The sequence below is a fragment of the Delphinus delphis genome, chromosome 11 (assembly GCF_949987515.2).
Source record: "Delphinus delphis chromosome 11, mDelDel1.2, whole genome shotgun sequence".
NCBI classification, from domain to species: Eukaryota; Metazoa; Chordata; class Mammalia; order Artiodactyla; family Delphinidae; genus Delphinus; species Delphinus delphis.
Genome location: NC_082693.1, coordinates 84,963,175 through 84,979,628, shown reverse-complemented (window position 1 = coordinate 84,979,628; position 16,454 = coordinate 84,963,175). Strand labels below are relative to the sequence as shown.

The window sequence follows — 16,454 nt, the reverse complement described above, 5'->3', positions numbered from 1 at the left end:
CTCCAAGTTGAGCCAGTTATGAACATTCAGGGCGTCCAGAGGACCCGAGAGGCTGCCCATCCACCTAGCCCACCATGGGACTGAAGCTCCCTGCCCCCGACAAGCACCCCATGCAGCACAAACATAGCATCTGTTTTCTAAGTTTCCAGAAAGCAACAGCGTGCCAGGCTCCACAAAAGGTAGGGACCTCTGTCTCTGCAATCCACGCAGACTCTGTACCACCTGTCCTTGGTCATCTAATACATGGACAGCTGCTTCTTCTAGAAGCCCCCAGGGAGCGGACTGTTCTCTCAGGAGCCCTCTCCAGTGAACACTGCTGCAGACCACCTGGGACCCTGTTAAAAGGCAGGTTTCCATTCAGCAGGCTGGGGCGGGAGCCAAGGCGTTTCTAACAAGCTCCTACGTGATGCCAAGGCTGGTGGTCCCCGGACCTGTCTTTGAGTAGGAAAAAGCCAGAGCAAGTGGTTCTCAAACTGGGTTGCACACTGGAATCAACTGGGAGCTTTTAAAAAAGTACCGACACCCCAGAAATTCTGATTTAGTGGGTTGAATGTGTGGATGCTTTAAATTTCCTTTTTTGATTCTGAAGTGCAGCCAAAACAGAGACCCTCTGCTCTAGAAGGTGGAGTTCCCTTTTAACAGGTAGAAGATGAGCCAGTTCATGGAGCCCTGCCTTCCAAGTGATCTGAGCTTCAACTTGCTCATGTGTCCCCAGCATCATTTCCTCCTTTCTGGCTTTTGTCCCTGAATAACAATAACAGCAAACAGCGAACACCTATGTCGGCCTCATTCTGTGCATTCAAATTTAATCCTCACAAGAACCCTACGAGGTAGATGCTAGTAATGTATTATCCTCATTTTACAGGTGAAAAACCTGAGGCACAGAGAAGGTAAGAAGCTTCCCCAAGTCACAGCTGGCAGGCGGTGGCTCTGGGGTTCCAGCTGGTTCTAAGGCCCGTGCTCTTAACCACGGCTAGGGAGGGCCTCAGACATGCCCCTTTCTCTCAGAACTTTTCCCCAAATACCGGGACAGGATGTGAGGCCTGGATCCAAGCAAGCAATGAGCTGGTCGAGCTCTCCACAGCCAAGCCCTGCACTGGCGAGATGCCGTTATAGCTGTGGACGTATCTGTGGACATCCCGTAGGGCACAGGCTGGAGATGGAACAGACAGGCGGAGCGGTTTCTCCAAGAGTTCAAATGACTGCCAGAACTGTATGCTGGCCATTCTGTGGCTTTCAACCCCTGACAGAAGACAAAGGGGAGGAAACATTGCAACAGGCCATTTTAGGCAGCAGCGGAGTCTGCCTGGGCGTCCCACCCCTGTGGCATGTTCCAGCTTCCTTCCAGAGCAGCTCTGCACCCGCCAAGGCTGGAGCAGGGCCAACCTGGCAGTGTCCTCCGGCATGGTCATGTAGATACTGAACAGCAGACTATCAGCTGGAGACGTTGGAGCTGCAGACTTTTCTAGAAGTCAGGAACTACTGTCAAACCGGTTTTCACGCATCCCTGGGGTGCCGGTCATCACCAGAGGGGCATGGATGGGGTGCCCGCCCAGGAGGGACGGTGCTCCAGTTCCCTGAGAGTCAGGACGTCCTCTCCCCTTAGCTGGTGTTTATGCGGGGGAGGGCAGGACCAGATGGTCCTCTGTGTGTCACCTCTCCTGTGTCTTTGCTCAATCGGGGTGACAAAGGCTACACAAACACAGGAGCACAGACGGTGCACACACTCCCACGTGCGCACACCTCGTCTAACTTCCTGGTCCATCTACGCTCCTCTAGCATCGAGTACCAAACTCAAAGAGCACTTTGTTTTGTGATGGTCAGTTTCCTGGCCTGAGTTGCCCGCTAGAGTATGAACTAATAGAGGGCGAGGACTTCCTTGTCTTAAGCGCCCCAGCATCTAGCCCAGCGCTATACACACAGCAGGTGTCACTGGTTGCACTGCGCCACCCCTCCCCCGCCCAATCCATGTGTTGAAATCCTAGCCCTGGTACCTCAGCAGGTGACCTTATTTGGAAAGAGGGTCACTATAGACTAAAGATGAACTCCTATTAGAGCAGGCGGGCCCTGATCCACTGCGTTTGGAGTCCTTATAAAACAGAGAGATTTGGACACAGACGCACACAGGGAGAACGTCATATGAAAACAAAGGCAGAGACTGGGGCGATGCTTCTACGAGCAAAGAAAGCCAAAGGACAGCAGCAACCTGCCAGGAGCTAGATAAGGGGCATGTCAGATTCTTCCTCGGGCTCTCAAAGGAACCAGCCCTGCCGACACCTTGATCTCGGACCCGCGGCTCCCAGAAATGGGAAACGATACATTCTCGTGGTTTAAGCCGCCCAGTTTGTGGTCCTCTGTTAACGGCAGCCGTAGGAAATGAATACGGTAGGTATATAATAAGGGAGGGAAGGAAAGACGGCATCCAGCAATTTCAGTCCCATTTCATTCAATGCATTTTTACTGGGTTCCTAATTGTGCCACCTGCTCTGGAAGAAGGAGGGAAGGAGGGAGGAGGGAAGGGAAGAAGGAAACAGGGCTGAATGTGGGCTATGTACTGAGGAAGGGCGAGGTCTGGATTAAGCAGTCCCCTCCCCGACCCTCCCCCCCATTCCTTCTGAGTCTATGACTCACTTTCTCCAGCTCTTTCAAGCATCCAATTCCCTGTACCTGTTCTCTCCACGCTCCCCACACTGTCACACGCCAGTCTCAAGACAGAATCTTATAAAACCGAAGCTGAGACGTTAGGACAGCACTGTGACGCTGAGCAGGTTCCTGGGCCGTCGCTACCGCGAGCTGGCCAAAATCTGGATTCCCACGGTGGGCGTGTGGGGCGCCACGGGCGCCGTGGGACTGGTGGGGGCCACCGGCTGGCAGCTGATTCTGGACTGGGTGCCCTACAACAACGGCAAGTTTAAGAAGGACAATTAATGAAACCGACGCCCCTCAGCCGCCTCTGGAATCTGGTGGTGCTGCCTACTTCCATCCGCATGTGAAACAGCCCATGCTCTTGGGGTGGACCTGGAGGAAACACACAGTTAGACTTTCTACGTTTGTGAAAACAGCTTTGGTGTGTGAACGCACACAGCATTAAACCTCTCTCTGAAAAACTAACAAACAAAACCTAAGTTGAGGTGAAATGACCAGTGTCTTTCTAAGGGTCAGCCCTTCCATGGTCCTTGCACTTGGACTTTTGGAAGGATGTTTTTTTGGAGAAACGTCAGGCCTCAGCCTGGAGTGGAGATGTCCTCTTCAGACCAAGGACCTACTGGGCCCCAGCAAGCCTCCCGCCTTGACGGTTGGCTGCCTCGGCGTCTCTGGGGGCACGAAGCCCTGGTCGCCTCCTCAGCATGACCTCCACACACCGGGCTAGCTCAAGGCCCAGGGACAGGCGATTCGCTCAGTGCCAAGCACCTACTGAGCTCCTTTTCTGTGGCTGGACGCAGTGGCCACAGGATACCAAGATGAATGACGCAGACCTTGCCCTCACGAGGCTCAAAGCCTACTTAGATCATCTCAAACACATAAAATAAGTGTCACGAACGAGGGGAACATGGGCATGGGGGTGAGGATAGACTTGCACTGTCCAGTATGACTGTCACCAGCCATGTGTGGCCATTGAGCATGGGACATATGGCCAGCCCAAAGTGAGATGTGCTGTGTCAAATACACAGGACTTCAAAGACTCAGTACAAAGAGTGTAAAATATCTTAATATTTTTATCGATTACATGTAGCAATGATCATACTTTGGTTATACTGGGTTAAGTAAAGTATATTATTAAAATGAATTTCACCTGGTTTTTGTTCTACTTTTTAAAATGTAGCTGCTGGAAAATTTCGAATAACATATACAAGTCACATTACATTGTGAGTAGGCAGCACCATTCTAGAAGGACATTTAACCTGAGTTTGAAGGGGGGCGGAGGGGGGGGAATCAGGGGGAGCTTCCTGGAGGAGTTTTCATCTGAGCTAATATGAATTTAAAAAAACAGCATCGACTGAGCAGCTTGCCACATGCCCGGAACTTGCTATATATATATTCTAATTTAATCCTTAATAACTGAACAGTTAGTACTTTATTCCTACTTTATAAACAAGGTCTGAAGGGTTTGAAAAGGTTCAGCTGTTGGCCCCTGAGTTCACAGTAATTCGTGGTGGAGGCAGGGTGGAAACCCTGCTCCCCACCAGACCTGCAGGTCAAGAGGGAGGCCGGATGGGGGGAAGCTGATGCCCACTCCACCCCACCCCCTGACACCGTCTTTCCTACAGAGAATTTGAGAGCAAGCCAGGGCTTTGTCTCAGCTCTATGCATTCCAACAAGGTTAAAATCCAGTTGGCCGAGAAGCTCCCTGAGTTGTATAATTTACAGAAAAATCAAATTATGTAGAGACCTCTTATAATTGAGGGTAATTTAGGAAATAACTTTCCAAAGATGGCAGACTTTACAGCTGTGTTACCATTTGGAAATTGCTGAGGTTGTTTTGTCACTCGAATGCCCTCCTCTCATTGAAATATGCCAGATTATATCCACACAGCCTGACACAGAAAAACCCCATTAGAGCACCGAGCTAACCAGATTTGAATATACTGGGTCAAATTAGGCTTCCAGAAACAGAACAACTGCCTATAAAAACAGCCTGAATGAAACGTGGACCAATCGACGAAATCAATGGCCTCGCATTAACACGGCCCAGAGATGGTCTTATTTAACAGCTCTTAATGAGGCCACTTAGCTACGTGCTGTGGGTACGACAGACACAACCACAGGAGACCTTTAAAACTTAACAGCTGAATCTGCCCATTTTCCAGGATGTGGGTTGAGTGTACACACACACACACACACACACACACACACACACACACACACACAGGCACTCATAGCCTTAAAAATCAGCACAGCAAGCTTCCCTATAACTGAGTCTACCAGACACGTAACATAAATCAAAATTTTTAGGTAGTGCTCGTGATGAATAGCTAGCTAGTAGCTTCCAGGCAAGAGGAAATCATCTATTTTATTATTATTCAACAAAATAATCTTCTTATTATTATTCCAAGTGCACACCTGCCAAATGTCTGAGCCTGCAGGACAGGGACCAAGCATGGTCCCAGACCCCCTCAGGGAAGTCCCAGGTGACCTAACTCAACCCAGATCACTGACGGCTACTGACTATCACCACCTCTGCCCTGGGCACCATCCTAGGTGCTTTTCATACACGATTTTCAATCTCACAAACCTGCAAGACTGGCATCATGCTCCTATTTTACAGATAAGGAAACCGAGGCTTCCAGAGGTTAAGTAATTGCCCCACGTCATACACCTGGGCTGGGATCCCGCCCTTCCTTCCAGCATCCAATCACCTTTTTCAACCCGAACTGCGTCCGACTCTAGATTCGCCATCTGTCCAGGCTTGACTGGAAATCCGACCAGGGCGCCTTCCCTGGTTCAAGAATAATGAAGCCACTGGCCACAGTGGAAAAGGCGGCCCATTGTCCCCGGGTTTTGCAATGGACTCTGCTCATCTATTGTAATTTGCAATTAATAATGAAGCATCCTCCCAAGTGCTGTATGTAAGATCAAGCTGATGTAATATTTCATCTTTGCCAGCCAGCTGCCGTTCTGCTAGGCTGACAGTAAGTAATATCTTTGCATAAGGAGCCGGTCCACAACTAAATCAATTAATCCCTCTTTGGCTGGTAGACAGCTGTTGGGTCAATGCAAGATAATTAGAGGGACTCGTCATTTACCAGGTGGTTGGTAATGAAGGGATTAATTGACCAGAGTTGGGGGCTGTACAATGTCTGCTCTCTCTTGCCTTCCCCAGTGGACACAGCCATTCAGCATTGTTCTTCCTGAACGATTCTCAAGGCAGAGAGCCCTTTCTCCCTTTCATGCTTATTTGTGGGACTGAAGCTGATCCTTCAGAAGCGCCCACCTGATGTCTGGCTTGGAACAAGTCTAGGTTCTCCTTCTTATGGGATCAAGAGCTAAGTGGCTCAAGTTTCGTTTACACAGGGCTCCATCCAACATTCTGCCCTAGGGCTCCGCTTTTTGGGTTTGTTCACATCACGAGTCTCCAACACTCAGGGCGTTGACACAACAACCTTCTGTCCTGAGCAGCACAGGAAGGAACGTGGTCTCCGTGTCCTCGTGGATGAGGCCGAGTACAAATAATTCACACGGGCCTTCATATACAAAGACAGTAGAAAAGACAGAGAGCAACCTCGATGCACATGCTTTGAGTTGCTTTTCATGTTATGGGTTATGCAAGAATCAAAGATTTAAAAACTGGAGGGGCCCTTACAGAATCTCCAGCCCAGTGCTTCTGAGCTCTGGGTGCCCATCAGAATCACCCAGGGAATCTGAAAAATACTGACACCCCAGCCCTATCCCAGACCAACAAATAAAATCAGAATTTCTGGGGGTCTGGGCATTGGTCATTTTTTCAAAGCTCCTAAGTGCGGCACGTGTTGAGAAGCACGGGTCCAGTCCAGCCCCTGCATGTTACAGGTGAGGAGGTTGCGGCCAGGAGGGCCAGACCTCCTTAGAGAGGACCCCGGAGTTAACAAGTGGCCAAGTGAGAAGCAGCAGCTGGTTTGTAAGGTGCACACCATCTCCAGGGGGCTCCTTGGGACCACCAACCTGCCGGTGGCTGAAGACTAAACCCTCCAGAAGGGCAAATGAGCCTTATCCAGCTGGTACCAACCTGCCTCTCCTGCCTTCTCTCCAATCAGCTTCCAACATGCTCTTTCACGCCAGCTATAAACCCCTCGCCATTCTCTGAATGCGCCATGGACCGTCCCACCTGTGCACCTCACTCCTGCTGTTCCTTTGCTCCGGGAGGCTGTTCCCTCTTCTCTGTCCGGTGAAGTCTGATGTGTCCTCAGAGGCCCGGCTCAAATGCCATCTCCTCTAGAAAGCCTCGCACTGTGCCCTGTGCCTCAAAGGGTTAACTGCTCACTCCTGATTCTCCCATAACCTTTCAGAATGCTTCCATCACACAGCACTTGTCATGTTCTCTTACCTACACGCCTCTCTTCCCCACGTCTTTTTCCTCTGTTTATCCTATGAGCATCTGTAGACAAAACGAATCTTGGCAAGCCTTGCTCAGAAAACTATTTAGGTTGGAGCTAGAAGAGTTTCCCACCCTCCCTTGGACAATTCAAGCTTTTTTCAATCTAAAACTTTAATCAAAGACCCCAACTTCCAAATGTCACCAAGCTGTGCTATCCTACAGCAGAGTTCTTGGGGGTGACTCCTGCTTAGTCTGGTTCCAGCCAGGAGACAAAGGCCCCTCCAAAAATACCATGTTCAGTGAGAAAAAAAAAAATCTGCAATTGTTTATTGGACATCTACTGTGCATTCCATACCCCTCCACGAGACTTGGCCCCTGCCTTTGGGAATTTTACAACTATCCGGAACACGTCCCAGATCTCAGCTTGAGTCACCATGAAAAAGAACCTCAAGGGAGCATTTTTCCCCCTGGGAAAGATAACGGGATAGGCTCTTTCCCTCCCACTATCTCGCCAGGTCAGATAGAGCCGGCACTACCGTTTAGGGACTGTGGGACCCTGGCAAATTGCTCAGTCCTTCCGGGCTTCAGTTAACTTACCTGAAAAATGGGGCTATCAGATTTTAGGATTGTTGTGAAGATTCCATTAGATACGTGTGGAAAACACCTAGAAGAGTCACTGATGTGTATTATACATTCAATGAACAGTAACTCTCTTCCTTTCTTTCTCCCTTCCTTCTTTCCTTCCTACCTCCCTTCTCTCCCTCTCTCCATCCTTCCTCCTCGAGCCTACCTTATGGAGAAGTAAATTTACTTTTAACACATTGAAGATTGCACCAATAAAGATCCAATTTTATTATTATAATAAAATGTTGACTGGTCAAAATATTATATTGACTGGTCCTCAGAGGCCCCTAGGAAGGCCCGCACGCCACTGGTGCATGAGTGAAGACCTCCTAGACTCAGCACTTAGGAGTTCCTGGTCAGCCCCTGGGCTGAATATCTGTATTCTCAGAACGTGGTAATCACAGAGCAAGTATAAACGCTAAAGAAAGAACCAGGCGGGGCAGGGCTGAACCACATGAGTGATGCTGGGAAGACTTCGGGGAACCCACGAGAGGACCGGGAGGTGGGCGAGGCAGGACAAGCTGTCTCACCCTCGCTGGCATTTTAGGCGCAATTATGCCCTGTTAACGGCTGACGGCATAGCTCTGCCCTGCATCTGAGCTGAGCCGGGCGGCCCACAGATGTGCTCGGCCCACAAATATGCATCTGGCAGCTCCTGAACTTTTGGTGACTTGACGCCAGCTGATCTGATCAGCAATTACGTTTTATTTTGGGGCCAGGAAGACAGCAGAGAACCAGGAAAATTATAAGACATCACAGTGCAGTTTTTCTAAGAATATCAACTACAAACTTTTTTTTCACCAATTGTTGTTTTAATGGTTAGGGGTTTGTGAGGCACTAAAATAAGAAAACCTTGGACACTAAAGTCGGATTAGAGCCAATTTTCCTAAGGGAGCTTTTAAGACTTTGTCCAGTGAAAATCTGGATAAGATTTTTTTTTCCTCTCTCTCTTTTTTTTTTTTTGTATGGGGTAATTCCTGCCAAGAGAACTTTGCTGGTGACAGTGAATACAGCAGGGAGATAAATGCATCTGGAGTCCATCCTGGATTTGAATCTTTCCTCTGCTTCTTACAAGCTGTGTGACAAGCTCCTCAGCCTGTTCTCCCATACCTAAAGTGGGGGTGCACTAGCTAGCGCGGGGCTTAATACCAGCACCCCACGAGATGTTTGTAGGCATCTAGATAGCATCTGGCCTACAGTACCAGTACCTGCTAACTAAGATGGTGCTTCCCGCCGTTATGTTGGTTTTCTTATCATCTAAAATAAACAGTTCCTATTTTCACCATTATATATCGAACGCAAATCACCAACCAACATAAAATGGGGAAACGGCATCTCCGGGAGCAGTTCAGTTTCTAGCAATTACAGGGCTTGTCATCTGCCTCTGTGATAACATCAATCCAGGCTTAGCGGCTTCCACAGCTTGGCTGGTAGGAGAACACGAGAAACCACAACCAAGCCCCAACGGATGCAATGTTTGCTAATGTCTCCGGGACACAAAACCCTACTCGACTCAACAGAAGCTCCTGCGCCCTTCTCTCCTCTGAGCTCCCCGGCCCACGGCAGCCCCAAAGGTCACCAAGACGGTTTCTCTGAGAAGCACCACCGACGGAACGTGCTTGGGAGGAGAACATAATTGCAGCTTGTAAAGGAAACCAGCCTAAGAAAAAACATCCCGGGACAACATCCCGAGGAAACAGGGAGATCCTCCTGCAGGGACATTTTCCTGGCTACCAGCAAAAGGGGCCAGACAGCTTGCCCACGAGTGCCTGATGGAGGCTGATGACTCACCCACCTAGGCTCTCACAACTGGCTCCCAGAGCTGCCTCTCCAGCCCCATCTTCCCTCCCGGGTCCTAGGCTTCTAAGTGAGCATCTGCACCCCACATCACCGGATGGAAGGGATGAGCTCTACCCAGGAAGGTTCTCTCTCCTCTGATGGGTTTACAAATGGACCAAGCAGGGTCCCCCTCACCAGATAACCCACTCAAGCCAGCTCTGGGATAACGAGGAGAACCAGACACGGAAGGCTAACCACACACAGCCCCTTGCTCACCCTTCTGTGGCCAGTGCCTGGCACTGTGCTACACAGAGTGGGCGCTCGTAAGAGTGTGAAGAAATGAATGAGTGAATGCATGAATGAATCTGGGAATGAGCAAACTCCATAAAAGGCACCGAGCGAGGCACACCTTCTCAGGGAAGGCTGCAAGGCAGGAATTGTCAGCACCGTGTTACAAAGGAGAAAGGCCGTCTCTGAGGGGTTACATGTCTTGTGCTCATTCACACAGCTGATGAATGAGGAGACCAGGCTTCGAACCCAGGTCTGACTCTTAAAATCAAGGTTTCCACGAGTGAAGCCATTCTCATGACCGTGGTGATGACGGATCATGTTTACATAACCCCTGACACATCAGCATTATTTCATCCTCCCAACGTTCCACAGAGATGGGAAAGCTGACTCCTATAGCGGACTCATCATGTATGCAAGGCTGCACAACCAGCTGGAGGTGAAGGAGGAATTTAAACCTGGACTTTCATTCTTTCAGTCACAGATATTTGGGGCCACCCACTACAGGGACACAGTAGTGACAGGCGCAGACACAGTCCATGAACTTCCTGTCCACAGGGGCATCTACTTCAGAAATAGCTCCTCCCGTGACACCCACATGCTGCCCATAAAATTTCCTCAGGAAAGAAGGAGCACTTCAGCGGTTTGGTTTTGATGTAGAAAATGATCTGAGAACAGAGGATGTCAACTAAAAGAGAAGGATGCTTTGCATGTCAATAGCATGTGTTGTTTTCAACATGGCTTACCAGAAATCCTCTTCCCTAAGACCAGTGTGTGAACAGGCTGGGAGACTAGCCTGTCATAATCAGATACTGGGGCACAAAACAAAACCCAAATACAAAATAACCAACAGGAAACTATACTCGATATCTTGTAATAATCTATAATGGAAGAGAATGTTAAAAAAAGAATATATATATATATATATGTATAACTGAATCACTATACGGTATTCCTCAAACTAACACAACATTGTAAACCAACTATACTTCAATAAAAATTAAAAAAAAAACAAAACCAAAACAAAATACAAATTCCCTGCTGCGTCACTAGAGAACCCAGTAAAGGAGGCCTCAGGCAATCTGAGTTTGCAATTACCTGGCAAATCTGGCCCCATCACACTGAGCTCCAAAGTGGTGGGCGGATAGGGAAGTGAACTAACATGGTTAGGCCACCCATTCTGCACAAATTCAGGAGTTCATTTTTCCAGACGGGAGTACAGGTGAAAGACAGGATAGAGATGTGGAATCAGAAAGTTCTCAGGCTCATCCCTTTGCAAGACTTCTGGGAATTCATCACTTTGGGGGAACCAAGCAGTTTCTTCCTCTAACAAGCACCTTGGTCCCCAGAAATACTAAATCAAGAATTTGATACAAAATAAAGTTCAAAGATTACAGCCAAAGCAGTACATTTTCCCCCCTTTCTCCCCAGCTGTCAAAGTCAGCTAATGGGCCACTAGTTGTTCATTCACCAGTTCTTGGCATCACAAGCTAATTCACATTCCCGCAAAAGGACCAGCCTTGGAGTCTCCACGTCAAGACCGACACACACCAACAAGGCCATCGCCGTGGCAACCAGGCCTCCTCCCTTTGCTCCTAGCTTTCCATGGAGGGCACTTTACCTTGGTTGGAGCTTATTTTGCTCAGAGAGGAACTCTTTTCATAATCAAGTCCAACTTACTGTGACAGTCACTTAAGCAAAAAGTCTCCCCACCCAAGGGAGTCCTGTCAAACTGACACAGTGAGGTGCAACTCTTGGGGACATCGTTGGGCTCTAATAACCAGATATGGGAGCTGGGTGTTGAGTTCACCCCCATGTGAGCCGCCTTTGGGGGTGTCACGGGGGAGACTGCACAGCCTGGCAGGCTCTGCAACTTCAGAGTCCCCTTCCTGGCACCTGCAACTGTCTGGTTCTCAGGGATCCCAAACCTGGGCAGGTCTGAAAGCTCTGCCCCGCAGTCTACCAAGCTGTCCCTCTCACTAAATACCTCTCACTAGAATTTCAGAGCCATTCTAGAGCAAAAGGGTAACCAAGAAAGCAACCACTGAAGGGAAACTGCCAGGCAGTGGAGGGAAGTTTCAAATCCCCAAAGATCACAATTAGGGCGTTTTTCAATCCCTCTCCGCCCCCCAAAAAATTGACACATGGAGACCAAGCTGAGAAGCAAGGACGTTTCCAGGGCTTACCTGGGTCGGGTTGTAGAGTTCCTGCAGGGGGCTTCGGGACCCCTTCCGGCAGCAGATGTCCACACCGAAGGGGCTCCTCCGCATGACTGAGGAGAGAGAGTGAAGGCTCATCAGAAATAAGCAACAAACGTTTGCTGTCTGACCAAGAAAAGGGCACAGAGGAGGGAAGAAGAAACAGTTGGGGAAGGAAGGGAGGACAGGCTTCCGGCTGGGCTGATCCTTTGCCTGGTGCCATGGGGGCCCACGGGTCTTCCCTGGCCTTCAGGCTCGTCCACACCCAGGACATAAATAATGCTGAAAATTCTGCCCAGCAAATCCTTCGGAAAACAAGACAGGCACCTAAAACCCTGAACTTTTGCAGATGACATTGTAACTGCTGTCCCAAGACAGCGAGTTCTACCAACGCCAGACTTGGGTGATATTTTTAAAATTCGGCAGCCTTCTCCCTCCACAATCAGTTACGAGCTCTTATTCCTGGGTCCCGAGCCCCTGCGGGAGCCCTCTTTCGGGGTGTCAAGGGGGAGAACGGCGCAGGGCCTTCCCCAGGCGGGCTCTTCCCACTGGGTGAGTCAGAGGGCCGGCCTCCCCAAAGCCTCTTGTACATTACATTATTGTTAATGACAGTATCCGCTTGAGGCAGAAAGGATGAGGGCTTCCACGGTTTATGGTTCTCATTGTAAGGACGAGCACTTACAAAGAATAAAAGAGGAGGAATTAAGTGAACTTCTCAAAAACCCAACAGCTTTGAGGATACTAAGAACTGTTTTTCAAAGGAAAAAAGATTCTTTTTTCATTCTTCTTGTTCACAAAACCCCCTCACTTGTGAAGCCCCTTGCACAGAGTTTAATACATAGTCACCCTCCCGACAATTATTTGTTGAAGGGAGGGAGGGAGGGAGGGAGAAGGTGGGGGGAGGGATGAATTAACGAAGGAACGAGTGCTTCCTTCTCATACAGGAGGCCGTTTTCCTGTGGAATGACATTGTAGGGGCGGGGGAGGGGGGGGAACAAGGAAAGCAGATCTTTTCACAGGCCTAAAGAATTCCCCCAGTGTAGTGGCAGTAGGCAGGACACTCCTGAGCAGACAGCCTGGGTTTGGATCCTGGCTCTACCTCACCCCTGCTGTGTGACCTTAAGCAAGATACCTAACCTTTCTGTGCCTGTTTCTTCCTCTGTAAAATGGGGGTGAGAAGAGGACCTCACTCCCTGCGTTGGTTGTGAGGATTAAATGAGTTACTACTATATGCAGAATGCTTAAGCCAGGGGCTGGCCAAAAAGTGTCTGTTACAAATTTCTGAAGCTATTGGAGATCATCAACTAGGTCTGCACAGAATTTATGACAAAAAGCGCTTGCCTCCTGGGAGGGAAGGTGGAAACTTCTTTATTCTCGAACCATCGAGGGAGCTGATGAGAAGTTACCAGACCTCAAGCCAGGCTTCGGGAGTCTTACAGGAAAGCCAGGCAGACGGGGAGGGCTGGCCGGAGGGGGATAACTCAGGCCCCTCTGCTCAGAAGCCAACCTGAGGTCAGAATAGCGAGGAGAGCCATCTCCACAAGCAGCCGATTCCTCTGGAAGGTCTCCAGGAGAACTGACTCCTTCTCATGCAATTCCCCCTTGACTTGTCACTTTGAGCCCCATGGAAACCCTGAGAATAAATCATCAATTCCAAGAAACTTGAAGCTGTTTTCTCTCACTTCCTTTACCTCCTAGAGCAGGGTCAGCCAACCTTTTCCATAAAGGGCAAGAGAGTATTTGGCTTTGCACCACACAGTATATGGAAACTTCTCAACTCAGCTGGGGCAGGGCAGAAGCAGCTCCAGACGACACACAAACGAACGGGCGGAATGAGGTGCCGATAGAGCTCCATTTCTGGCCCTGAAACCTGAAGTCTATGTAATTCTTATGTGTCAGGAAATCTTCTTTGGATTTTTTTCTTTTCCCAATCATTTCACAAAAAGAGGCGGTGGGTTGGATGTGGCCCCTGGGCAGTCGTTTGCTGACCCCTGCCCTGGGGCAAGCAGTACAAGCCCCAAACACACCCAACGTGCCCTGTAGCCCTCTCTGGGGAGGAGGGGATCCTGTGGGCAAATGTCTACACATAAAAGCCATTAGAATCTGAGTAAGTGGTCCAGGAAGACACTGGTTCTTTGTTCTTCCACGGGTGTCTCCACAAGAGGGGAAAAATCCACCTTGTGTTTTTCTTTAACTTATTACTTCACTTTTCATTTCCACCCAAAAGGAGGTAAACTGTTAATTGCACGCAGGTTGCCCTCAGCGCACAAGGACACAGCAACACTTCAGGGGAGACAAAACAGCCGTAAAACTTGTAAAATGATGCCCACGCAGTGCAAGATTAAACTGTCCCCAGAGAGGCAGACCGTCTCCCCAAGACCTATGGCTAGGAGACCGCCACGGAGAAAACCCCACCACAGAACCCATGAAAACTCAGCTTTTATGGGGGGCAGTATTAGTTAATTGGTTTCTTTTTCTACTACAAGGCGTTTAAAATGGTTTGACCGTGTGGGCCCTTTCCCAAGGCCGGCCGGCCTCGGGGCCTCCTGCGGGCCTAGCCTGTAACTTCAGTGGGGGCCCCACCAACCAGCTCTGGCACCCCAGGCCACAAAAGCCAGGTCCTTAGGTGCTTTTTATGGGGATGATAACAATCCCACCATTTCCGGAGTACGCCTCGTGTGCCGGGCACTTCGCTCAGCATAATCCTTCACACAGTAAAGGAAGTACCTGTATTTTCCAGATAACCTCTCTGAGCCTCCCTTAACCTCAGGAACTTGACCAAGGTCAAGGCCATGCAGGGAGAAAGTTGCCAAGCTGAGACTCCAACCTGATGACTGAGCTCTTTCATACCCAAACGATAGCAATGAGGACCTACTTGCTAAGGCCTGGGAGGCAAAGGAAGGGCCAGCAATTACGCACATGGGTTTATTTATCCCGTGTGCCTAATGCATCAGAGGAGGTCGAGGGACCACCACACGCAGAGGGTGGCAGCTAACATCTGGAGGGCACCCACAGTGCACCAAGCAGAGCACACGTTTAATCCACATAACAACCCTATGGGGTGGGCCCACTACTGTCCCCACTTTACAGATGGGAACACTGCGGCACAGTAAGGTTAGGGAACTCGCCCAGGTCTCGTGACTAGGAAGAGGTGAAGACAGGATTCTGACATAGGCAGCCCATGCTCTCGGCTGCTACGCTGGACCAACGGCAGGTGTCCAGTCCACCATCTCAACAGTTTCCTCCTGGCCCCAGACCTGGTTGGCGGACTGCTTCTAGGACAGGTGATTTAAAATGTAACCCAGTGTTACATGAGTCATCAAAATGATGTGATGGGACAGCCAAACTACTAACAGTTAATGCCCGTATTCATTTCCTTACTGAAATTTTTATTAAGCACCTAGGATATGCCAGACATTAAGTAAGTAAACCGTCTCCATCTCATCTGTGTTGTTTCCCTGATGCTTGGCACACAGTAGGTACTCAAAGAGGTTCACGAATGATCTAGGATTTAAGGCTTCCTTTACACTCACCAGATTGTTTCCTGCTGTGGAAAAAGGAAACTGCCAGTATCAACAGGCTGCTGTTATTTTTTTCCTTTGAAAATGAAAGGTCTGATGATCAAAAGCCCCAAGAAAGGAGAGTTCCTGAGGACACTGAACGGTGGCCTTCCGCTGCCCACCTGCCGCCACACGTTTTAGTTAGCTACAGCACTTGCTTTCTCCTTTCTAAACTCAAATCAATGAAATGCGAGACCATTTTATAAGACTCTAATTGGTTCAATTCACAGTATGATTTCTTGGACCCAGAAACAGTGGGGTATGCAGATCTTCCTCGACTTAGGATGGGATTATGTCTCCATAAACACAGTGTAAGTTGAAAATATCGTTAAGCTGAAAATGCATTTAACACACCTAACCTACCAAACAGCATGGCTTAGCCTAGCGTACTTAAAATATGCTCAGAACACTTACATTAGCCTACAGCTGGGCAAAATCATCTAACACAAAGCCTATTATTTTTTTTTTCCGATACGCGGGCCTCTCACTGTTGTGGAGCACAGGCTCCGGACGTGCGGGCTCAGCGGCCATGGCTCACGGGCCCAGCCGCTCCGCCGCATGTGGGATCTTCCCGGACCAGGGCACGAACCCGTGTCCCCTGCATCGGCAGGCGAACTCTCAACCACCGTGCCACCAGGCAAGCCCCACAAAGCCTATTTTATAATCAAGTGTTGAATATCTCATGTAATTTATTGAATACGGTACTGAAAGTGAAAAACGGAGCGGCTGTCTGGGTGCAGAATGGCTATGAGCGTATCGGTTGTTTATCCTGGTGATCGCGTGCTCACCAGGATCTGTGGGTCCCCGCAGCTCCCCAGTATCACCAGAGAGGATCAGATCACATATCCTAACCTGGGGAAAAGATCAAAATTCAAAGTACAGTTTCCACTGAATATGTATCGATTTCACACCATCGTAAAGTTAAAAAATCGTAGGTCAAATCATTGTACGTCAGGACCCGTCACTTTTCCAACATACGTGAATGAAGCTAAA

At 49.2% G+C, this 16,454-nt stretch overlaps 1 protein-coding gene across 1 annotated transcript in view; it reads right to left on the bottom strand.

Moving 5' to 3' along the window:
• CHST11 (carbohydrate sulfotransferase 11) overlaps positions 1–16,454 on the bottom strand; it is a 241,009-nt gene that overhangs the window by 137,796 nt on the left and 86,759 nt on the right. Inside the window, exon 2 of the mRNA XM_060023898.1 lies at positions 11,890–11,975. Within this exon, the coding sequence (XP_059879881.1) occupies positions 11,890–11,975 (86 nt within the window). The remainder of the gene's footprint in view (positions 1–11,889; positions 11,976–16,454) is intronic.